This window comes from Triturus cristatus, chromosome 5_2 (genome assembly GCF_964204655.1).
Source record: "Triturus cristatus chromosome 5_2, aTriCri1.1, whole genome shotgun sequence".
Classification (NCBI taxonomy): domain Eukaryota; kingdom Metazoa; phylum Chordata; class Amphibia; order Caudata; family Salamandridae; genus Triturus; species Triturus cristatus.
In genome coordinates this window covers 1,069,371,241-1,069,396,812 of record NC_140588.1, presented here as the reverse complement: position 1 = coordinate 1,069,396,812, position 25,572 = coordinate 1,069,371,241, and the positions used below count along the sequence as shown (strand labels likewise).

Below are 25,572 nucleotides of genomic sequence, written 5' to 3'. Positions count from 1 at the left end.
AAACTGCAACACTCCGAAAAAAATCAAAGGATCCGGGGCCTGATGTACTATTATTCAATTCACGAAAGTGGACACACATTTGGCGCACACAAACTTGGCAAATGGAATAGGATTGTGCGAACCGCTCTATGTACAAATAGGTCAGTTCACAAAATACCGAATTGTAGAGGATCGCAGAATGACTTGCCTAACTAATATTCATAATATAGGCTGCAATTTACAACCCCTTATGACTGGGAGAATCGAAGGCCTGCAATGGGCAGCAGACCACCATGTCTGTGACTGTGTTTGAACAACAACATTTTTTGTAAACACAGCTTGTTTTCCTTAGTAGAAATGGGACTGAATTTAAAATGTACATTTTTTCTACTTCAAAGTTTCATTCAGAGTTGCCTGTGGTCCCATGCACCTCTGTCTTTTGTCCTTGTAACTTTTTTCAACACTCACAAAGAGGAAGGAAATCAAAGGGGACTCTTTGCCCTTCGCAAATCAAGTCCCATCTCATCTTGGAGCCAGTAACTGATCAATGGTCTGTGACTGGAACTACGGTTGCATCATTGACACATCAGAGCACAAATTGCAATTTGGAAGGAAAGGCCACAAAAAGCCCCTCCCAAATAGAGATTACTAGTCCATTTTAAACTCATTACTGATCCAGAAATCCTTTTCTGAACAGGACAAATGTGTTTCGTAAATACAAAAATGCTTTTAACTGGTCGCGCTCCCTCTGACTCACACGTTTTGTACATCAGACCCGAGCTGCATAAATCAGGCGTTCCCTTTTAAAAACAGGAAAGTTCTAAAGATTAAAAACAAATCTTCATGAAATGTTTTCAATTTGTTAGGAAACCAAGCAACAGGAATTACTCAAGCTGTGAATTTTAAACAACCAATAAAGACTATTTCGAAAAAGTCTTAAGTTTGTGTTTATTTCTGTTCTTTGTGCCTCTTGGAAACCCATAAGCCCAATGCCTCCCAGTCAGGCATTATGAAGACTGCTTTCTGGCAAAGGCTCCTCTTTTCATCTTTCTAAGAGAGCTATGCACAAGCCATGCCGCATCCAAGTATGTTTCAGATAGAACACTATTTATGATAATGCAAAGGAGCAAGCAGAAGCAGGGTCAGCAGTCACCACCAAGCAGAAGATCAGTGTCCAACACAAACAAAGGGGAGAATCCAGCCCAAAGCAACAGGCATGTCAGGGTAAAAAAAAAAATAGGATGGCTTCAGTAGATGTACACCAAACAGAAGATCAGATCCAAGATGCCACTGACGGGGATAAGCAGAGAAGACAAAAAAACTGTATGCTATATGTGAGAAAGTGGCTCTGTATATACTGTTCCTTAATAGGTACAGGGTGTACAGAGTCCACAGACCCCAAGGGTTTAACAGAGGTTAAAGTTAGATATAACCTTACTCTCCAAAGTGGTAGCTTGGTCGAGCAGTAAGGCAGTATCAGAGGACAGTGTAAAGCATTTGTTGTACACACTCAGTCAGCAAATAGTTCCACACACTCAATAACTGAACTCTAGGCCAATGGTTTGTATATAAAAAATATATGCTTGTTTTATTTTAGAACCAACACTTGGAATTAAAATATACTTTCTCGACAGGAGATGTTTCATAAAAATACTTTTGTATATGCAATAGACTTTTTAGTAAACAGTTACAAGTAGTTGCAGTAGGCAACTCTATTTCTAAACACAATACATTGAGTTCAATGATAAATTCTAATTATATGCAACAGATTACTTTTTAGATTACTTTTGTAATTCCAGGCTTGGATCCTAGATCCAGTCCTGGGTCAGTTCTCAGAATCAGTTGTTGAAAGTCGACTTTGGTACTGTAATGATTTTTAACCTCTTGAGTGCCCATGACGAGCTGGTCTCGTCATGGGCCGCGGTTGCGCTGTGCCCATGACGAGACCAGCTCGTCATAAACCCCGCCCGCTAATGAAACGCCCGGCACAGGGCGGGGAAAGGGGCGGGCACTCAAGGGGTTAACTAATATTTAGCTATTTTAAAAGTTAGCACTTAGAAAATATTTCAGAGCAAACAATCAATGATTCCCTATGGAAGGAAATTTAGGTTACAGGTACAGTAGGTTATCGTTACTTTTGTAATCCAGTACTGGGTGCCTAGACTCAGTACTGGGACCTTTATCCAAAACAGGTAAGTAATTACGTTTTCAGATGTTATACGATTTTGAAGAATATTTAGAAATTGCAGAAATCAACACTTAGAAGAAATTTCACAGAAAAACAGTCAATGGTTTCCTATGGAAAAAAATGAGTTAGAGGTATGTATAGTTGTGGGTACTTTTCAGAGTCAGTGCTGGGCACCAAGATCCAGCACTGGGAGCTCACCTAAGAACAGGTGAGTAAATTAGTTTTCGATTCTCGGCTGATTTTTGGTGAATATTTTGAGTTTTGAAAAGTCCACACTTAGAAGAATTTTCAAGAAAAAGCCAGTCAATGTTACCCTATGAGGAAAATGAAGTTAGCGGTTTAAGGGTAAGTACTCGACTGGCAGAGTTGAAGTTCTGGGCATAGACTCAGGGGCCCCCCAGTGTCAGGTAGGTACAGTTAGTTCACCCTCAGCGGTTTCAGGGCGGCCGGGTGCAGAGAGAGTTAGGCCCAATGTTATCCTATGAGGGATAGGGGGGCCTTGGTTGGTGGCTGCTGTCTGGCAAGCCACGCGGCTGTGGGAGCTGGGCTCCTGGTCACTTACTCAGGGCAAGTGGGGAAGTAGGTTAGAGTAGAGTTTTCACTGCCAGGGCCACTCGGGCGGCTGGGTGCAGGGTGCTTTTGAGCCGTCGGGCGCTCAATTGATTTCTATGGGAAATCGCCGGTTTGGAAAAAGACTGCAGGCTCGGGGACGAGGACTCTTCAGGTGCCACCACCACTTCGAGAGGTAAGTTGGGTAGTTGGAGGATAGGTAGGTACTCCGGGATTGGACACAGAGGGCCGTGGGGCGCCGGGTGCAGGGGTGCCTTTTGGTGTCGGGGAATCTTAACCTCTGTTGATCGCGGTTGGGGTGGCCATCTGTTCTGAGGCTGTAGGCTTCTTCAGGATTGTCGAGGGGGGTCCTTGGGTGCCGGACTCGGGGTCACAGTCGCCGTGGGGTCGTCCTCGTGGGTTTAGTTCACTCCGGCCCTGGCCAGGCTTGGCGGGTGCAGAGTGGGCTGGGATCGCGGTTCCGGGCTGCTGCCAGGGGTGAAAGGTAGGTTCTGAGTAGAGCCTCTACTCATGGGAGTCCCAGGGGATCAGAGTTCAAAGGTAGCCAGGTCCTCCGGGGTTTCTGAGGTTGCTGGCCACAAGAGATGCCGGGTTTGGAGCAGGAGCAGGTTCGAGGTCGACAGGCCGGTAGGGCTGGGGCCAAAGCAGTTGGTGTCTCCCTCTCCTTCGCAGCTGCAGGGCAGGTCTTCGTTTCTTCTTGCTCTTCTTGTAGTTTCGGAGTCTGGAATCTGGGGAAGGAAGGTTCAGGGTGCCCCTAAATACTAGATTTAGGGGCGTTACAGGTAGGTGAAGGCCAGGGACCAATGGGTCCTTGTCCTGGGGTGGGTACACCCCCTATCCTGCCTCTCTCCTGTGGGAGGGGGGCAGTAGCCTAATCCTGATAGGGTAGGGCCTCCCATCTTCAAGATGGCGAGAGCCCGGAGATGTGCTTCACCTCGCCTCCCCCACCTGAGGGGTGGGGTGGGCAGGCTGGCACATCCCCTATCCTTGTATGGGGTTTCCGGCCAAGCTTCCCGCCAGAGTGGGGGGTTGCAGTGGCCTGGGGAAACTCCTAGAGGCGGCAGGCCTTTGAAGCTTCCCTTTGCTCATCCTGGGGGAGGAGATTTATCACCTCACCCAGGATGTGCATTGTTGCAGGCCCGGGAGAGCAGGGGCTCTCCCACCCAGGGGTCCAGCAACGTGTCTGCTGTGTGGCAGCCTGGGCAGCCTCAGAGCAGACATGGATTGTAGGTTAGTTGTAAGGGGGCATCTCTAAGATGCCCTCTGGGGTGCTTGATACATTAAATCCCACACTGGCATCAGTGTGGGTTTAATGTGCTGAGAAGTTTGATACCAAACTTCCCAGTCTTCAGTGTTGCCATTATGGTGCTGTGGAGCTCGTGTACTCTTAAATGGCAGCACTGCACTTACAGTGCCCGGGAATGGACCTGGGTACTGTAGGGGCACAGGGCTCCTGCTCCTGTGCCCACACCATGGGCATAAGGCACCCAGCCAGAGGGGTGGCTGACATATACCTTGGCAGTGTAGGTGATGGGCATGGCACACAGAGATGTGTGCCATGTCGACTCTTCATTTTGTCCTGCACCCAGACACTCAGCCTGCAAAGGCAGTGTGTGTGTGTAAGGGTACAGGGCCTCTAAGGGTGGCACAATGAGTGCTGCAGCCCTTAGAGGCCTTCCCTGGTCACAAGGCCCTGGGTACCTAGGGTACCATTTACCAGGGGCTGACATGTGGCCAGGGTTTGCCAATTTGGAGTTTGTGTGTTTTAAAGAAGGAACATAGGCCCTGGGCACCTGATTGGCAGGAGTCCAGGGCACACTCAGTCAAAGTACATTGAGCAATTTAGCAAAAAGTGGGGGCATACCATGCAAGAAAGATGGCACTTTCTCACACTATACACCACGGCATGTCAATCAGATTTGAGGTCAGGCGAGGCCAGGCAAGACCTCCAGAATATAAAGCACCACGGCCGAGAAACACTTGAGAACCTAAGACAGGAAACAAAACAGTCACAGCAAAGAGAAGATGCAGCCCCTGGTCAGTGCACAGCTGAGAGCACCAAGCAAAGCACATGCCCAGAACACAACAAGATGGCACGCGACAGTAGACAAAGCAGGACGAGGGAAGACAAGCTTGCACCGTAAGAAGGAGCATAAGGGGATGAGCCAACGCAATTCAGAGCCAACAGGCTCAACCAAAAAGGCCACAGCACCCAGATGAAGCACTTCCAAGGTATCGGAGTCCCTAATCTGACAACAGGCAGCCAGGACTGTAGAACCCCAGAGGAGCCACAGGAGGCATAAGGAGTATAGCGCAGCAACAAAGGAAGCAGAGGAAGGTTCCTTCTTGCAGGAAAGGAGCAAGAACTCCCTGCCAGTGACAGGGAGCTCAGGGGACAGCCTCCCAAAGGAGAAAGACACTAAAGGAGGTGTTTGAGTAGCGGTTGACCTACATAGGCACACGTGGAGGGGAGGAGCTTGATTTCAGGTTGGCAGGGGGCATTAATCTACAGGGCACGGATACACCTCATAATGAAAGAAATGGGATAAAGAAGTGATGAGGAGGTAATGACTAATCAATCCCACACAGATTTTCTTAATAAACAATCTGATTGCCATTAACACCCATTTACTTACACACTACAAAACAGTTTGTTGGAAAACCACACTCCCACTCTGAAAGGGTGGTGGTGGTCTTCCGGACACACTGTGGTAGCTTGGCTCGAGTGGTCAGGAATCAGGCTCCGTGCTAAGCATACAACATACCCAAACAATAACCATGCGTGCATCCGTTCCAAAAACGACTCTACACCGTAAAAATTATGAAAATACCTTTCTTTATCTTCTTTTTCTCTTAGTTGCTGATTGGATAAAATAAATAACAATCACAATATACAAACTTTTTGAAAGTGCAGGTCAATTAAATACTGGCTTAATGATTCAATAAATAGGGGTGATCATAAATACTGAAGGCATAAATACAAGTGCAATACAGACAGGCAATTAAATATTCTGAGGCAATAAATACTGTAACCAATAAATATTGTGCATCAATAAATACTGTGGACCAATAAATACAGTGGAACAATAAATAGGTTAAATACAATAAATACAGTGCCCCCAATAAATACTTAAAAGCTGACAGTGACACTCATGGAATCAGATCACTTTTGATTCCTAAGGGCTGATTTGGCCCAGGCACAGCTTGTGGGGATGTGGAAGGCTTGAGGGTGTCTACTCCCTGGCTTGGACAAGGCTGAGGCCTAAACTGAGGTAGATAAAGGGGGGAAATACCAGAGACCTGGCTCTCTCTCTCCACACAACCTCTCTAGATTAGTCCCAGTTCACCCCTGGCACCTCAGAGCAGTCTCTCAGGTCTCCACAGGGCCTTAGGCGCCCTCTACTCCACTTACTGCCCTTTTTCTGATGCTCCGACGCCGCTGGAGTCGTGTCGATGCCGTGAGGCGGTTCCGGTTCGATGTCGGCGGCCTCGGCACAATGTCAGTTCTTTGACGACGCCGGTAGGCGGTTCCGGTTTCGATGTCGGCGGCCTCGGTTCGATCTCGACCTCCGATTCGATGGCGTCGGGCAGTCTTTACTCGATGTCGACTTCGGGCGGCTCCGGTCCGATGGCGACCTCAGATTCGATGACGTCGGCCGGCCTTGCCTCGATGTCGACTTCCGGCGGCTCCGGAGTGCGATCCTCACTCCCGACCTCCGGTGCTCCTCTCCTTAGGTTTCCGGCGACTCCGGAGTGCGACCTCCACTCCCGACCTCCGGCACGATTCTCACAGGTTCCGGCGACTCCGGAGTGCGATCCTCACTCCCGACCTCCGTTACACTTCACCTCGGTCTCCGACGACTCCGGAGGGCGGACTTCACTCCTCCGATGACGCCGCTCACTCGACCTCGGGTGACTTCCTCCTCGACCTCTGGTATTCCTCACGACCTCTGACGGCGCCCTCTCTCGACCTCTGGCGGCTCCGGGTACGACGTCTGCTTTTCCAGTCAGCGCCGCTTCTCTACCTCGGGCTCCAGGTCTTAGGCTACTCGACGTCGGACTTCAGGGAAACCAGCTTCCAGGTCAGGATCTTGCTGTTTTCTTGGTTCTAAGGCCTGTTCCTGCTGTCCAGGTCCTCAGGATGGTTTTTCTGACTTCTTCCCACACAGGGCTCTAGGCTGGGCTCCGTCAGTAGGGACTAGTATCAAGGGTGGGTTTATGGACCCCACTCCAGGCACAAGTTTCCACCCCTGCTGCTTCACTCCTTCCTCCTTCACGTTTTTGCTGCTCACTCCTCACCAGTCAGGTGCCAACTGCCAGCTCCAACTGCCAACTCTCTCTCTTAGCTCCCCAACATTCTAAACCGCCTCCAACTGTCACAGGGTTCTGGAATGTTCTGGAAGGTGCTGGTAGGTTCCAGTGGATGCTGGTGATGTCACAGGTGGCCACCATTTTGTGCTCCAGGCCCTCAGACAGAAGTTTCAGGGGTAGATAAAATGGCTCCCTGAATCTGCAGCAACACTAAAAAGTCTGGTGGTTCCCAAAAAGGAAAAATTCAAACAGGGTTTGAGGCAAAAGTGGGACAAAATAAATAATGATGAGGAGGGTCCACCCAAAGGGCTGACCGGTCTAACACAGTTCCTTTATCGTCCCTCATCCGTTCGAATGCTAATCACTGAACAGGTGTTTTCTGACCTTAAACCGCTTTTTCTCTTTCCTGCTTCGCTGCCTCTTCTCTTCCTCCTACAGCCTATCTGCGTGACATCTGTATCTCCATTCAAATATACCTGTGCTGTACTTGACCCTGGGTCAGCGCGCGTAAAACCTCCCACTCCTCCTCACTCTTCCTCTCCCACCATGAAGTGCTCCACTCCCCGTTGCTCCCCTTGCTTTGCTGCACCGCTCCTGCTTCCTTACCAGTTTGTTGTTGAAGACCCAAGTGCTATCGTTCGCGACCACCACAAACACCTTGGACCGAAGGTCCTTCCAAACCAGGCTCCCAGATTTCTTAATGGTGTTTTTGTTGAAGATCGGAAGCCCAATAAACTTCTCGGAAATGATGGCCTGCTGGAGAATTTGCACCCATTTGTAATGCTCCTCTGTAAAACATTAAAAGGAAAATATAAGCATATAGGCCAACCAGCTTTTCTCCCACTGCAGGGCTTTCTTAGCTCTTTGCTAGCTGCCCTCCTTCCCCTGCCCATCTCCTCTCCTCATCTGTCACCTCTCATCTCTGAAAGGTTTGCCAGTCAGGAACCTAGAAGGTCCTTTTAACTCATAATTCTAACCTCAAAAGAGGTCTATCACGCGTTCCTCTGAATTATAGCTATACTCTCTATGGAACATTCACTCGATATTCAACCGTGTAGTGGCGCTTTAATATGAAATCAATGCAATCGAGTACACGTAGCGTTCAGATATGTAATTTTACATTCCTTTTCTCGGTTACTGTGGATACTATAAATGAGTTATCTACCGACATGTTTCAAAGTGATTAGTAGAGCTATTGTTATGTTTGTCAAGATTTATTGTCATGGTACTTCAAAATGTAGGTAATTTCCCATAACACCAGTCTCCCCACAGTGGTGCTGGAACAATTTTCAGAGTGGGAGGGAATGGGGGTGGGGGAGGGGTGCCATCAGTGTTACGTCACTGAAGTCACAGGGACTGTGAAAAATCTGTGTGTCACACAAAAAATATGTGTAACAAATAAGGCATGCTCCTTCAGCAGGAGAGTGGTAAGGGGGTGGTATGTAGCTGGTGGTGTTTTATAGAGCGTTGGTGTGGTAGTGCAGTCATTGACAGCACATTTTACATTGAAATGGGCACTAAATTTGCACTGGCATGCAGTTTTACTCATAACACTATACAGCACACAAATGATAAAGTGTGGAAACAAGGTTTCAGTGAATATTTATAATCTGTCCATTACCAAGCTAGGTGTCTTAAGTTTGTTTGATCCTATTAAACGAAAATGCTACTTACCAGTATGCATCTGTTCTTGGCATGTAGAGCTGCAGATCCACACACTTAGCATTAGATCGCCATCTGGTGTTGGGCTCGGATGCTTGCACCTTGTTGTTGTCTTGGAAGTCTTTGTAGTCACGAGATAGGTGACTCCTCCCTTGGACGATAGTGCGCATGGGCATCGACTCCATTCTCAGATTGTTTTTGCCATGATGGGAAATGATGGAGTTAGTAGAAAAGAAAGAGATGTCCATGTGTGTATATCTAAGTAAGATAGAACTGAAACAGATACAGGTCCTGGGGAGGTGGGTGGGCGTGTGTGGATCTGCAGTTCTACATCCCAAGAACAGATGCATACTGGTAAGTAGCATTTTCCGTTCAGGGCATGTGAGCTGCAGATCACACACTTAGCATAGACTGTACAGCAGTGTCTCCCCTAGCGGTGGTCACCTGTATCGGTTGCAGTAGTTTGAAAGAGTTTTAAGAACAGCTTGGCCTACAGAAGCTTGTTGCTTGGCTTGCACGTCAACACAATAGTGTTTAGTGACGGTGTGTGTGGTAGACCATGTCGCTGCCTTACAAATTTCTTCTGGGGGAATATTCCCTAAGAAAGCCATGGAAGCCCCTAGTTTGCATGTGGAATGCGCTCTAGGGAGAATTGTCAATGTGCGTTTAGCCTTTTGGTGGCATATTTGGATACATTTAACAATCCACCGTGCAATCCCAGCTTTGGGGAGGGGGTTACCCTTATGAGGTGGGGAGAAAGCTACAAACAATTGTTTTGTCTTGCGAAAGGATTTAGTTCTGTCAATGTAATAAAGCAGGGCTCTTTTGATGTCTAGCGTGTGAAGAGCTCTCTGACTTTAGGAAGGAATTTTGGATTTGTTCTGAGAACCACTTTGTTACGATGTATTTGTAAGAAGGGTTCTTGTATGGTTAAAGGCTGGATCTCACTCACCCTTCTGAGAGAGGTGATTGCAATAAGGAAAGCTACTTTCCATGTGAGGAACTGAAGTTAACATTTGTGTAGAGGTTCAAATGGGGGTCCCATGAGCCTAGTAAGTACAGTGTTGAGATTCCATACCGGAGAGGGTGGTAATCTGGGAGGAATGATCCTTTTAAGGCCCTCCATAAAGGCTTTAATTGCTGGGACTCTAAAAATTGACAAGTGTAGTCTGTATTGTAAGTAAGCGGCAAGTGCTGCTAGATGTAGACGTATGGATCAGTATGCCAAATCACATCTCTGCAAGTGTAGTAAGTAGCAAATGATGTTCTGGATGGACGCAACCAGTGGATCGATATGATTGTTGGTGCAGTAAATGGCAAACCTCTTCCATTTTGCTGCATAGCAAGGTCTGGTGGTAGGGCGCCTGGTTTCTTTAATGATGTTCATACAGTCCGGTGGAAGGTTAAGATAACCGAATTCTAGAACTTCAGGAGCCAGATCGCCAGATTCATTTGAGTTGGATCGGGGTGCCTTGTCTCTCCATGGTTCTGCGTTAGTAGTGATGGGGAGAGGCGTAGTTTTTGATGTGGGACTAGTGAGAGTTCCAACAGTGTTGTGAACCACGGTTGGCGTGCCCATGTGGGAGCCACTAGGATCATTTTTAGGTGTCGTCTGAGCCAGCGCATGTGCTGGTCTGGCTAGACATTTAGTGAGTGGGCTTTAGAAATGCGACCACAAGCTTTTGCTTGTGGCCTAAAGCTTGCAGCTACGCGCGCGGGCACGCGCACAGCCGCCATCTGGCTTTCCTCCGTCATGGCCCATTAAGTGCATCGCTCTTTCACAGCCGCGCTTGCTTTCTGCATGCCCCTGCTTGTTAACGTTTGCTTTCGGTTGTTGCGCGTGTGCCTTTATTTATGTTTTCCCTGCACTGGAATTGGCGGAACCTTGCTTGTGCATTTGTTTTCAACAGAACAATTACTGAAAAGCGTGGAGTACTCTTTATGGGCACCGAATGAAATAACACTACAAAAATGAGCACAATAGCGCTTTGATCGTACTTTTGTTTTGCCGACGGGTGTTACACAACGGAGCACACTATCTGTTAATCACTTTTTACTTTACGGTATGATTAAGACCCGCAGTTGAGCTCCTCTGTGAAAGATAAAAGCACTTATTACTAAATAGGTTAACATCAGTATTAAACACCATAGACCTTTGTAAGTGCTCTAAATCATCTGATCTGTTTTTAGGAGATAATGCTTTTTGCTGTGTGTTGCGGCTGAACTGCTTCACCTATTTCTTAAAAGGTCACATTTCTTGAACCAGATTGGTAGAAAAATACAGAAGGTAATTGCAGTCAAACTTCTACATGCTTGGGTTGATAACACCTCTAGTTTTTGCCTTCTCACTCACTCCCCTAAAGGAATTTTGAGAGTTTATAGAATTTGTGCAACCACGATGAATAGGGTAGCTAAGGGGATCCTGGCTTGGGATTGTCGAGTTCAGGTCTATTTTGCCATGTTTCCAGGGCAGATCACTGGCACCCATTGTCTTTGCCCTTTTATTGTTAGGGCGCCCTCCGGGGTGGATGGGGCACTATGCTAATCAGTGGACAAGCAGTGTTATAAAGTGACTGTGGTTAAAGTGCAGATCTAGTAAGTCGTGTTACTAGGGCATGGCAATGGCTTCGCCTCACTCTGGCTATGCTTGCCCTTGCTGGCTAGAAGGTCAGATATTTCATTTATGAGCTGATGGCAGTGCAATCTGATTTTATCGCAATCCTTCCTCCTAAGGCAAGGTCAGTATCTATGTTGAAACCACAGTGGATGGATTAACACCAAGAGAGATCAAGCATTTGCAATGCAATAAGTCCTCGCATTTAGGTGAGTTTAAGCTATTGGCATTGTAAATGAGAATGCCTTTTATTTAAGTTTTAAAAACGAAAACAAAAATAAAAGGCATTGTTATTTGCAATGTGGATAGCTCAAACTCGCGTAAATGCGAGACCTATTGCATTGCAAATGCTTGTTAGACTATTGTCGGAGCTTGCGTACCACTAGTGGAATCAGTGGGAGTGGCGGAAAAGCGTACGCAAATCTGCCTGACCAGTTCATCCATATCGCATTGCCCTTGGACAGCGGGTGTGGAAACCTGGCGGCGAAGGTTGGGCATTTTGCGTTTTCGTGTGTGGCAAACAGACCTAGGTCTAGTTGGCCCCACATCTGGAAAAATGGTAGAAGAACTTGCGGATGTAGTTCCCATTCGTGAATCTGTTGTGTCTGTCGACTTAACAGATCTGTAATATGATTGTGAACTCCTGGAAGGTGTTCTGCAAGCAGGTGTATGTTTTGTGGGATGGCCCACCTCCAAATGTTCTGTGCTAGCTGAGACAGCTGTAGAGAATGTGTGCCTCCTTGTTTCTGTATGTAATACATGGCTGTCATGTTGTCCGTCCAGATCAGGACAGCCTTGTTCTGTACATGAACTTGGAATGATTTTAAAGCTAGGAATATTGCTAGCAGTTCCAGATGATTGATATGGAGCACTTTTTGTTGAGTGGTCCATTTGCCTTGAGTCGTGTGATTGAGGAGATGGGCTCCCCACCCTGTGAGTGATGCGTTTGTTGTCAGTACTATCTGTGGAACAGGTTCGAGGAACGGCCGCCCTTTGGATAAGTTTGTTGTGTTCCACCACTGCAGAGAGCGATGTGTGCGGCTGTCCACCAACACCAGATCTGAGAGTTGTCTGTGAGCCTGATTCCACTGATGTGCCAGACATTCCTGTAAGGGACGCATCTGAAGTCTTGCATAAGGTACAATAAATATGCAAGATGCCATCATGCCTATGAGTTGCATGAACATTCTGGCAGGGAGAGAGCTTTGGGTTTGAAATTTGTTGATGAGAGCTTGTATACTGGCTATCCTGGCTGGATTGGGATACGCTAGAGCTGTGGAAGTATTTATTGTGGCCCCTAGGTATTGATGTACATGAGAGGGTTGGAGTTGCGACTTGTGAACCCCAAGTTGTGCAGTGTTTGGATGGTTTGATGAGTGTGTTGAACACACTGGTTGAATGATTTGGATTTTATTAGCCAGTCGTCGAGATATGGGAAGACATGGATTTGTTGTCTTCTTAGGTGTGCTGCTACCACTGCCAGACATTTGGTAAATACTCTGGTAGCGGTGGTGACTCCGAATGGAAGGACTTTAAACTGATAGTGTTGTCCGTCCACTATGAACCTTAGATAATTCCTGTGAGCAGGATGTATGGGAATGTGGAAGTAGGAGTCCTTGAGATCTATTGTGGCAAGGAAGTCTTGCTGTTGGAGTAGTGAAAGCACTTGTTGGAGAGTGATCATGTGAAAATGATCTGAGTGTATGTACAGATTGAGGGGTCAGAGGTCGAGTATTGGCCTTAGGGTCCCGTCCTTTTTGGGGATCAGGAAATACAGCGAGTAAACCCCTGTTCACTGATGTAGTAAGGGGACTGGCTCTATGGCTTGCTTTTGAAGCAGTGAGAGAACTTCTTGTTTTAAAAGTGTAAGATGTTCTGTGGACATTGGACATTGCTTGGGTGGTATGTTTGGGGAGTAGCTGTAAGTTCCAGGCAGTAACCATATTGGATAATCTGTCTTACCCACTTGTCTGTTGTGATGGATTCCCAGACAGGCAGGAACTGTGATAATCTTCCCCCCGACTGGAGTGGAATGGTCTGGGGGGAATGGGGGGTGGAGGGAAGTCACTGTTTAGCAGCAGGGGAGGTGCGAGTGTTATTGTTATCTCGGCCTCTCCCTTTATTGTTATTCCCTCTGTATCCTCCTCTAAAATATCCTCTATTGGGGGATGTTTGGGTGGTGTTTTTAAAAGAAGATGAGGTATCTGCGCCCATGTTCTTAAAGGCTCCTCTATAAAAGGAGCGACGAAACGAGCCACGTGTTTGCGGAGACTGTAACGTTCCCATGGACTTAGCAGTCTCTGTGTCTTTTTTCATCTTTTCAAGAGCAGTGTCTACAGCCGGTCCAAAAAGTTGTTCTTGATTGAACGGCTGGTTTAGAATGGTTGTCTGGACCTCTTAATTAAAGCCTGAAATGCGTAGCCAGGCATGTCGTCTGAGCAGTACACTGGTATTAATGGACCTAGAGGCAGTGTCTGCTGCATCAAGGGCACATTTAATTGAGGCGTTTGTTATTAGTGTGCCCTTTTGGATTAGATCGTTTGCCTGAGTTTTATATTGGTCAGGCAGATGCTGTAATAGGGTTTCCATCTGGTCATAGTGGGCCCTATCATATCTAGCCAGCAGTGCTTGAGTGTTGGCTATGCGCCAGTGATTGGCCGCCTGCGCAGCTACTCTTTTGCCAGATGCGTCTAGTAATTTGGATTCTTTATCCGGGGGTGGTGCATCCCCGGAGGTTTGTGAATTGGCGTGCTTCCTAGCGTTGGAAACTACTAGTGAATCCAAAGGCAGCTGTCCTTTGATGTACGCAGGGTCGTCAGGGGCAGGTCTATATTTTTTTATTCGATGCTAGGATTAAGAATCCTGGCTCGTACGGGATCTTTGAATACGTCAGGGGCATGTTTAATGACCCCTATATTTGTACAGTTTTTTGGGACTGTTCAAATGTATCTAGAAGGAAATTCTTCTCTGCTGTGTCTGAGTGCATTGTCACACCGTGAAAAATGGCAGCCCTATTGATCAATTGTTCAAAACCAATGCTATCGTCTGGGGGAGATGGTTTTGTTGGGTATGGTTGAGGGCTTGGGAGGTCTGGTAGATCTATTGGGTCAGGGTAATCCCAATCGTCCTGTGGTGGGTCGTCTGGATCCGGAAACGGATCATTGGGGTCTCCCCCCACCCCTAGGTCATCATCATCATCATCATCTGGTGGTGGTGTATGTGGTGGAGAAGTTACAGGCAGAGGTGGTGTAACAGGTTTAGGGAGAGGAAGGGGGTTAGAAGGAAGTACAGGAGAAGAAGGAGGCATAGGTGATGTAGCAGAGTCCTTCTTCTTGACAGGCACTGGAGGGGCGTGTGCTGTGTCTAACTTCCTCTTCTTGCATGGCACAGCTGTGACATGTCCTGTTTTAGGGTTAATGTAGATTTTTCTCTGTCTGGGATCGACAGGCTCCGGATGAAAAAGTTCCTCTTCCTCGACAACCGCTTTCGGCGCAGATTTTTTCGGTTCCGAGCGGGGCTGTTGTTGAGTTTTTTGCTCTTTAGCCTTAGGAGGCATGGTAGAATCCTTAGGCTTGTTTTTCAGTTCCGAAGGTTTTGGTTTCGGAGCCGAGGTGTGATCCTTAGGCTTAGAAGTGTTTGAAGCCGGTTTATCTATGGGCCTCGAGGTGTTCAGGCCGGTTTGTCTTTCGGCGTGGAAGGAGTCGGAGCCAATTTCGGAGCAGAGTGTTTTTTCGGTTTCGGTGCTGAAGGTGCCGGTGGGACTATTACATGCGGTTTGCTCGCTCCCAAGCTACCGGAAGGCTTGTCTTTTTTCTTTGGAGCCGGGCCCGGGGGCGTGTCTTCTGAAGTGTGTTTTCGGTCACGACTGGGGCCAACAGGCGAAGTCTTGACCAGTGCCTTCTGTTTTGGTGGTGAGGTTGGGGTAGGGGCAGTAGTACCCACTCGTTGACAAGGAGTGATGGGGTCGTCCGAGTCTTCTGCCTCTGACACGATTTCCAGATCTTCGGAATCTTCTTCCGGGACATCCGGACCCTCGAAGATGTCCTCTGGTTCTGGAGCTGATCTCTGCGCCATGATGTGGCGTCGAGCCCGACGATCTCAGATAGTAATTTTTGATCGAAAAGAGGCGCAGGCTGGGCAGCTGGACTCGTCGTGTTCTGGCGTGTTCTGGCGAGAAGCACAGGTTGCAGACCTTATGATGGTCACCGTGTGGAAACTTCGCTCCCAACTGGGGGCATTTTTTGAACGGCGTCCTTTCCATGAGCTGTAGGCCTTACAGCATCGATAGGCCCAGCGGCCCGCGTCGACGACTGGAATCAAAGCGGCGAAAGGCGCGTCGAAGATTTCGATGTTTGAAGTCAATCTGAAGAGTTTGAGGAAGTTTTGCGCGTCTAAAAAGTTTGAAAGTTAAGTTTCGAACCGGAGCGAAAAAGTTGCATCCGACCAAATGGCGAAAAAAAACAATCTGAGGATGGAGTCGATGACCATGCGCACTATCGTCCAAGGGAGGAGTCACCTATCTCGTGACTACAAAGACTTGACCATGCAAAACCGTTTTCCCTAGTGTTCCCTTGTCTCGTAATTAGGAACAGCATAATTTTTGTATCTTTACTAAGTTTGGGCACGTATGCTGGACCTGTCCAAAAAGCCCAGAGTCCCTCCTTTGTGATTGCCTAAGAAGAGGGAGAACACCAAAGAGCTGTAGAAGAGGAGAGAAGAAGCAGCTGACCTGGCACCAGTCCTGCCGGTCTGTCTGCATCCCTTGCCAAACCTGCGCCAAAGTCGACTAGTCCTGTAGCTGTTGACCCCAGAAACTTCGATAAAGAACAATACCTCCCGTGGGATAGCGGAACTGTTGCCAGCATTTTGCAGCAACTCCAAAAGAAAGGACTCAGAGGCCTCAGGAACCACCAAATCCCGACACCCGAAGCAACCACTGCACCCGCCCCTACAAGCCAGAGTTGACGTGGGCCAGTTGTGCCAACAAGGTCCCCCAGCCCTCCAGAGCCCAAGTCCATCATAGTTTCACTTGTCGTGGACCCTCCGACGTCGCCTGCAGCCTCTGCACGTGGGCCTCCTCTATCACAACTGCTCCGGTAAGGAAAAACCCAACGCCTAAGGATACATCTGCACCCATCGCCCCTGGGCCATGGAGAAGAGGACCAGAGGTGCCCCCACATCCTCGAGACCCCCTTGGTTCAGCCCGATTGGCCTCCTAGCCAGAGCCTGCAGCCTCTTTTCGAAGAGACCGATATCCATGGAATAACATTGGGCTCCTGATGTTATTTTGCTTCTGGCCGGTTCCATGCTGCTGGTGGTGTACTGCTGGTGCTGCCTTGGACCTTGCCCACCACTCACCTTAACCTTAACCCCTGGAGATTGGTCCGGTAAGTCGCTGTACTATACCGGTTTGCAGAACTTGTTCTTCATCTTCATAGGATAACTTAGCTCAGAAATTGCGCTGTGCCCACTTTTTGAACTGAAAATAATGCATATTTAAATACATACTTCCCTGAACGATTTCTCTCCGATGCCTAAAGATATTTAAAGATACTTGCTATTTTTAGAAAATGGAATGGATCTCCTTCTTGAGTCGTGTGTGTCATTTATTGATCATTGTGTGTATTTTCAAATGCACTTCTTTCGGTTAAGCCTAATGTGGCTCGACCAAATTACCTCTGATAGAACACCTTGAGATTGCCTAGCAAGCCCTGCACACACAAGTGAACCCCAGGAATCTTAACACGATATATCAACTTAATGATATATCACATAAACAGCTAGCTTCCAATACAACCCCTTTTAAGAGCATTATACGTTGCAGACCTAGCTGTCCTCTCGCCTTCAACATCTATGTTAACTTGTGCCCATGAGTTCATGTAGAATGGTATCAGTAGTTTACGGAGACCACTTGCGATGTTCTGTCTGGTGAGTTTGGCCCACAGAAGTCTTCATTTCTGCAGTAATCATTACCAAATTAGGGTCCTTACAAACATATCTAGATTTTTGAAGCCATTTGACAAAACAGACAAAGGCACATACAAGTTACCCAAGGGTGAGTCCCACTGCGAGTTTGTGACTAGTGAGAACTTGCGGTCACTTGACTTGGTAAAGTCGTCAGCTACAAACTTCTGGTCGTTCTTCTTCATTGCATAATCAATCTTTTGCCAGTTGCTCTACACTGTCGATTTCTTCTTCCTAATAAACACCAGCTTGTGACCATTAAACAAGGACTTATAAAACTTTTATAGCAGAACTTGGTCATCTAAAGTTCTCGCATTGCATCCATCCTGGATATGCTGCTATGACCATCCAAGTTCGCTGCACTTGAAAGTAAATTTCTGGTCAAACCAGTGATTGATGTTCCTAATTCGGCTCACCTTCTTTGTTCCAGATAACATGTTAAGAGTAGCTTTTGTCAAGTTCTCAAATGTACTAAGATTAGCAACATGTGCCAATTTTAACGTGTCGATTTCTCTATCACGAGTGTCAAGTACAAGCCCCCACTTATAAATCATATCTTCCTTGGTGACTTATAGACGTGTGTAAAAAGTTGGGTAAGTATGATAGAAAGTGAACTTGTCAGAAAACTGAATTGTAGTCATGATAGGTAAGTCAACCTGTCAGTCCAGGACAGCAAAGGACTAGCCTGCAGCCCAATAATGAACATAGAGCTATTCGAAGGGGAGATTTAAGAACCCTCTAATACAAGCTCTCTTGTGGGAGCCTGCCATATAACATCTTTAGACATAGGTTGCAGATGCAGCTTGCTATAGTTGAACCCCTTTTATCTTGTGTGTGACTAATGAAATCCTCATAGGGAGGGCTGCCAAGACACAAACCCTGATGTAACACAGGGCTCTGACCCTTTTCCAAAGCTATCAAAAATTCTAGTGTTGAAATATCCCCCAATCATTATTGCAACGCAGGTCGGTGAGTCGAAGATGCACAATCATATTATGAATATCTCTAAGAAGCGGTTACAGATCCTTTTTTCTGTTATAATTGATCTTAACAAGAGCAGTTTTCACAATGGGCTTTTACGCTGAAAGCATGCAAACTACTACCATAAAACATTCACTAGATGTTGTGGTTAAAGTATCATCAGGCAAGTTTTCTGCAACATCACTAGATGTGATGGGTGACAAAACGGTCTCGTTGGCTAGGATACGTGGAGCATCTCCCTGAGTCCCAGGCCTAACTGCAGGCAAAAGAGAAGGTGCAACCGGTTTACTGTCATTAGAAATGATGTTGTGAGCCGTTCTTAATGAACCTTGTTGATGTTATGAAGTTATTTACAGTTAAAGCCAAGCCTCCTTCTTTGGCGGGCATTTAACACAGATGCTGTGGGTATTAATTCATGCGCAGTTCGATCAACAGTGTTAACCTGCATCACTTTGCACAGTTCGGATTCCATCTTATTAGACAGTCTTTTGGTGGGCAATAGTGTTGTGCTGACTTTTGCTTGGCCTCAAGCAATAGTACTGAGCTGATTGGGTGACCCTAATGCTATGGACATTTTTGACCGTATGGTCACTCTTGAATAGCATGAGAAATGTAGACACTTCCTGGGGTTGGGAAATCAGAAATGTTATGTTTATAGCAGCGTGAATGACCATTCTCTGCTTCTCTCCTGACAATGACCAGGTTTTCTGGGTTAGAATGTTTTTATCTGATTTTAAATCAAAATCGAGAACCACATAATATCCAACTAGCACAGTGCCAATGTAATTTTAGATACAATTTCAATTTTCAAAAATATTTATTAGTTATGAATTTTAAAAACATAAGTTTTCAACAATATCGCAGTGAGAATGTATTCGAATGCATTATGTGTTGAGGTTGTTAAGCCTCTATAAAGGTTTGTAGCTTTGTGCATTATATTGTTAATATAGTTTAACCTAATATTTATGCTATATACTTTGTAATATTTCATGTTTATACAAAAGTGGCAGTATTTTATCCATCTTTTACTTTAAACTTACCACTGCAGATAATCTCTGATGGTTTTGGATTTTCTTAAGCGGTCAGACTGTTCTGTGGCAGAGCTAACAAGTGTCTCAAGTATGGCAGAGAGTGTAGTTTTGCAATAAGATCAGGGTTTCAATAAGTGAATTTGTTGATTCTACTAGAAGTTTTGGAAACTATGTCAACAGCGGTCTCTTCACCCACATCATTTACTCCACAAAAAAGAGCATACTGTGTGCCACAGCTCGGAGTGGAGCAGGAAGATATCTTCCACTGTAGAAACTTTCATGCTCAAAGTGTGCATCTGGGCCGCCTCTAATCCCAGAAAGTGCTTTGGCACTTCAGTAGGACTTCAAAGGATTGCGATAAATGTAAAGTTCATATTTCAAGTTGTAGTTTTTGTTCACAGTAACCGTGGACAGCATTAATGCATTATTTCCTGACACATGATTTACTGTCATCACTAATAACCAGAGAAATTGAAATTTAACTTGTGACGGTGTGTCATTATGTTTCTCATTATCAGTACAAATTTGGTTTCTATTTCACCAGAAATTCTGTGTATGTAAACCAGCTCCGGAAATATGATTTCAAATTTTTAGAGCCAATTCACATTTTTGGTATCCCAAACATCTATTTACAGTATATTTATGTGCCAAGTAATAAGACACTATGCTGAAAGTCCACAGGGAAAAGCACCTTTCTACCTTAAGTGCCCCCTTACTCTTGCCTTTCTGTAGTATTAGGTTATTTTTGCAATAAGGTGGAGGAAAGCATTAGATTTGTTGCACCTATAGAAGAATTTTACTTTGTGACTGTTCACCACTTTGGTAATGGGCATAATCTGCTTCTCTCCTGACAATGCCCAAGTACCCAACTCTATATTTTATTTCTTAAATTTCTGACATACCTTGAGAGGCCGCGTTTTGATAACTAAAGACCAGTGAAGCACAGGGATCATCACTTCTGTTTCTTTTTTGCCCAATTTCACTCAAACCGACCTCTAGCCGTTCCTTCTGGATTCCTACCATAAGTGCGTAAATCACTTCAGAATATTTAAATGGCAAACACAGTCTAAACCCCCTTTTGCTGTTCCCGGGTTTTGCTTCATTTGAACAGTGTGCAATAGTTAAACACAATAGTTATTTTAAGATTAGTATTTTTTTTATATTAGATGTGTAGTCTTACACTTAAATATAGTTTCATTTTTGCTTAGAAATTGTGGATTCAGCATAAATCAAGACACTGGATTAAAACGCATTGCTTGGAACCAATTTGAAAGGTATCCAGTTCTCAGAATGTTTAGCTAAGTTTCCACAAGACAGTGAGGAACCCGAGCACAAGAAGGAAAATCGGAAACTCATTAGAGTACACTTAATATAAGGTAAGCCATGATATCTAGTGAGAGTACTGCATATGAGCAGCTATTACCAACCAGGATGAGGGAATTCCATTCTGTGGGTGAGAACAATAAGGGAGCGATAGGTCCTTGGTAACAGACACATCGAAAGGTGATGCATAGAGGACCCTATACTAGACTGCTACAACAAAACCTCAAAACTGAAAGACTACAAAAAGAAATGTTCAAAAATGTAGACTACAAAACTTAAACTCCTGTATATATGTAAACTGGCCAAAGTACTGGCCTGTGTAGAAACCCGCTGTCAAGCCATTGCCCCCCAGATGTGCAAGGGCGGAGTCTGAACAGCAATTTCACCCAGTACTTCAATATATGGCAGCAAGTTTGATGGGAGTGTGAATTTCCAATCATTCGAAATTTGTGCACGTCTAATTCTGAAGGTGCCGGCACGCCTATCAGTTTCCGCCTCCCTTCGCCAATTGCACTGGCTGCCCGTCTGTTGTCGCCTCAAAATCAAAGCACTAATGTATGCGTACAGAGCCTTTCACTCAATAGGCCCTTGTAGTGCCGCGTGTTTGCTCTGCTTTGTTCGCGTGTTTCTTGATTCCATTTCACGAGGACAAAGCAGAGCGAGAACGCGTATTCTTGGAATTCCACAAGCCCGTGTTTTCATAGATGTGTATATTTAAATGTGCATGCTCGTGGGCATTATCTCGAGCCCATAGTTGGTTAACGAGAAGTTGTTGACACTCAAAGTGAGTTATGTACGTTAGGAGAAGATCGTTGTTCATCGAGAGAGCTAGACGCTTTGAAGACGTCCGGTTGAGCCTTAGAATAAATTCGCACTACAAACTACGAGTGTCTAAGTGTATTTACTACACTTACATTTGGCGACTTGGAGCTCAACCGGAGGGAATCCACGCAATTTCTTCCTGTTCCGACGAGGTGTTTTCTACACTTATTCCAGATTGGTTCGTCAGGAATTCACCCGCCTTCACTCCGGAGTATTCTGGATATAATTGGCCGATTTGCGTATGTTTTTCTTTCACTTCACCTTATTGGTCAGCTCAACTTTCAATATGCAAGCTTCCGATCTGAAATCTGAGATCTGAAATCTGAATCTGAATCTGAAAGCTTCCGATACGCATCTCCCTCATTCACCGTCATCTGACAACTCTATAATGGTGATTTATGAATCTTCACGGAGATAGCGGTAAGAACTTTGCTCTGTTTGTATTTTCGGAAGCATCTTGTAAATGCGAGTGAGCGGTTTGTTGGATCTTCCGATTCCGTCCTTTCTTACTTGCTCATTAATTAAGCGCTGCTGTGCACATTTGGTACTTCGTGAGGATTTGGAGAAGATCTAATATATTTATTGAGTCATTCGGGCAATAGACAATTCGTGGCTTTACACGCACCAAGGTTATTTATTTATTTTTCGTTCTTCCACCTGCGCGTGAATTTTAACTTTTTTTTTTTTGCGCACAAGATTGATTGACACAAAAATCTGTTTCACCGGCGTGTAGAGCTTCTAGGATCTTTTACCTTATTAAGAAGAATTATATGATCTAACAGCCCACACCTTACACCTTCTGGATACTAAAGACTCACGTCCATCAAGGTTCTATAAATATTTTTACGCGGAACAATTCTACTTCATTCTCATTGTATTCGTACCCTAACTTAACTTTTCTTTCAGGTTCAACTTTATAGTGAATTTATTGCAGGTTTTCTGAATTTCATTACTAAACAGTCACTATGGCTACTCCTGTCACCAGTATTACGGTCAATCCACCTAAAGAATTTTTGTGCACCCCGGGAGATCCTCCTGTTCCGTGGTTACAGTGGAAAGAATATTTTATTAATTACTTATTCACCATTGACCATGCTAATAAATTATCAGCGGACAGGAAAAAGGGTTTATTAATGCACCGTTTAGGACCAGAAGGTTTAAGGGTATATAATAAGTTAAATAAAGAAGCTATTGCAGGAGATGATAATGTTTTTAACCAAGCTATCAGACAACTGGATAATTATTTTTCTCCTAAAGTTTGTATTGGTGTTACTCGTTTTAAATTTTTTAAAAGGAAACAACTTAAGGAAGAATCTTTTGATGATTTTGTGACTGCACTTCAAAAGTTAGCCATTGACTGCAGATTTGGTGCTATTGAGGAATAACTAATTAGAGACCAAGTAGTAATGCACGCTTATGATTCTTCCATTCAGGATAGATTGTGGGTAAATGGTGACAATGCACTCAAAGATGTATTAGCCATTGCCTGAAAGGCAGAATTGTCGGGTAGGTGCGCTAAAGCACTTAAAAAAGAAAATTCTGACGATGCCCAGCATGACACTGTAGCCGGAATTGTTTCTAATAGAGGTAAAGACAAGGTACCTAAATTCCCTGGGAAAAACAAAACTGGGTCAACTAAGAAAGACAAAATATACAAATGTTATCGCTGTGATAGCAAGAACTATTTGGCCAATGACAAAATTTGCCCTGCTATTAAACAGAGATGCTCCATTTGTAAAAAGATAGGCCATTTCAGCAAAGTTTGTCATGCCAAGGTTTCTAAAAGCGAACAAGTTAAATGTATTGAGGAAAGTTATGCTTCTTCCAACAATGAAGATAGTGAAGAAGATTCATCTAACTTTTTGAGCAATGTGGTTCTCAACATTCTCCATGAAAATGATTCCAGTAAACCCATGTGCCACATCTCTTTAGGGGGTGTTAACATTTACATCGCTGCTGATTCAGGTTCCCCTTTCACCATAGTGAATGAGTCAGTGTGGTCAGAAAAATTTGTAATGAAGTTAGGTCCTAAATTATTTATGCCAGATATCGCACCTCTAAGTTATCATGGTGAGCCTATTGATTTATTAGGTTACAGAGAATTGGTATTTAGATTTAAAAACAGAAATGCATTGTGTAAACTTTACGTATCTAAAAAAGGCCCTTCTGTTTTAGGATGGAAAGACCAAAGAAAACTTGACATAATTTTAGACCCTAATGGTATCGAACAAGTTCTTGTGGTAAATGAAGGGGAATCCCTAAAGAAAGTATTATACAGTAAGTTTCCTGAAGTGTGCTCAGGCAAGCTAGGAAAAATTGAAGGTTTTGAACATCTTATTCGTCTCAAACCTGACGCTTGTCCAAAAGTTCATAAATTACGCAATATTCCTTTTTCAGTTAGAGAAGAAGTTGAAAAGGAACTTAATTGCTTAATTGAAAAAGGGGTTATTGAACCTGTGGAAGCCTCATTCTGGGTTTCTCCATTGGTCGCAGCCAGGAAATCCAACGGAAAACTCAGATTATGCATTGATTTAAGACATTTGAATGACAACATTTTAGTTGACCAGTTTCCCCTTCCTAAAATTAATGAGATGATCACTAAATGCAAAGGTATGACAATTTTTTCAACAATTGATTTATCTCAAGCTTACCATCAGATTCCCTTAGTTGATTCTTGCAAACATTTAACAGCTTTTATATCTCATATTGGATGTTTCCAATACACAAGGATGCCTTTCGGCCTCGCCTCTGCGGCGGCTGTGTTTCAACGGTTGATGTTTAAAATTTTTGGGCATCTGAACTATGTGCTTATTTTTCAAGATGATATTCTGATAATGGGCAAAGATAGTCAAGAGCACAAAGCAAGATTATTTCATGTTATGTCCCTGTTAAAAAATATGGTCTATCTATTGAACCGTCCAAATGTGATTTTGCTTCAAACGTTGTAACTTACCTAGGCCATGAAATTAGCGCCTCTGGTATTCACCCCAAGACAAAATTGTTTTCTGCAATTTCCGATGCTCCTAGTCCAAAGAACAAGGATGAAGTCAAATCCTTTTTAGGGTTAGTAGAGTTTTTCTCAAAGTTTGTAAGAAATTTTTCTAGTAGAACTTTCCATATTAGAGAACTTCTTAAATCGAAGAGTACATTCTCTTGGAGTGATCTATGTCAAGAGGAGTTTAGTGATATAAAAAATGCAATAATTTCAGCTCCTGCACTTCAAGGTTTTGACCCGATGGGAAAAAATATAATCACCACTGACGTAAGTGGTACAGGAATTGGCGCAGTTTTTTCACAGGTAGATAAGAGTGGTACAGAATACATTGTAGCTTATGCTTCAAGATCATTGTCTCCAGCTGAAACTCGTTATGCAGTAATCGAAAGGGAGGCTCTTGATTGTGTTTGGGCTTTAGAGCATTTTCGCACTTTTATATGGGGAAATGAGGTTACTATCAAGTGCGACCATAAACCTTTGGTTAAAGTCTTAAAAAATGTAGGTATGATAAATGTGTCTTCTAGGCTAGCTCGTATCTCAATGAGACTTATTGATTTTTTGTACAAGGTTGAAAATCTACCTGGAAAAAAAATGCTGTAGCTGATTTTCTGTCACGATTGCCAGTCCAATTGGTAGAGAATAGGGATGAGCTGATGGACAATGTACAAGTTGCGTTACTTTGGGATCATGGTATGGAAGCGTTAAAAAAAAAAATGAATGGGAAGAGGCTCTTGCCAATGATAACTGTTTGAGAGAAGTTTTGAGATTGGTCGTTGGTGGGTGGCCTCGTAAGCCGGATGCAAATGAGATCAAACCTTTTTGGGAGGTCAGGAACGAATTGTCATGTTTAGAGGGTATCTTAATGAGAGGTGACAAGATTGTTCCCCATCAACCCTCAGAGAGAAGATTCTCGCTTTGTGCCATGAAGGACATTTGGGAATTAATAAAACAAAGTGTATTGTTAAGAGTAGGTTCTGGTGGCCAGATTTGAACATTTCTGTAGAAAGGTTAATAAGAGATTGTAATTTATGTTCTAATGCTGACAAAACTCTTAAAACTCTTAGACCTCCAATGAGTGATTTGTTTTTGTCCTAGTGCACCTTGGGAAAGTCTTGCGGTGGATATCATGGGT

At 44.7% G+C, this 25,572-nt stretch overlaps 1 protein-coding gene across 3 annotated transcripts in view; it reads right to left on the bottom strand.

Moving 5' to 3' along the window:
* Positions 1-25,572, bottom strand: part of LOC146829685 (arf-GAP with Rho-GAP domain, ANK repeat and PH domain-containing protein 1-like) — a 399,658-nt gene that overhangs the window by 179,353 nt on the left and 194,733 nt on the right. For all 3 annotated transcript variants that reach the window (XM_085608376.1, XM_085608375.1, XM_085608377.1), the window contains one exon: positions 7,655-7,836. In XM_085608376.1, the coding sequence (XP_085464502.1) occupies positions 7,655-7,836 (182 nt within the window). The remainder of the gene's footprint in view (positions 1-7,654; positions 7,837-25,572) is intronic.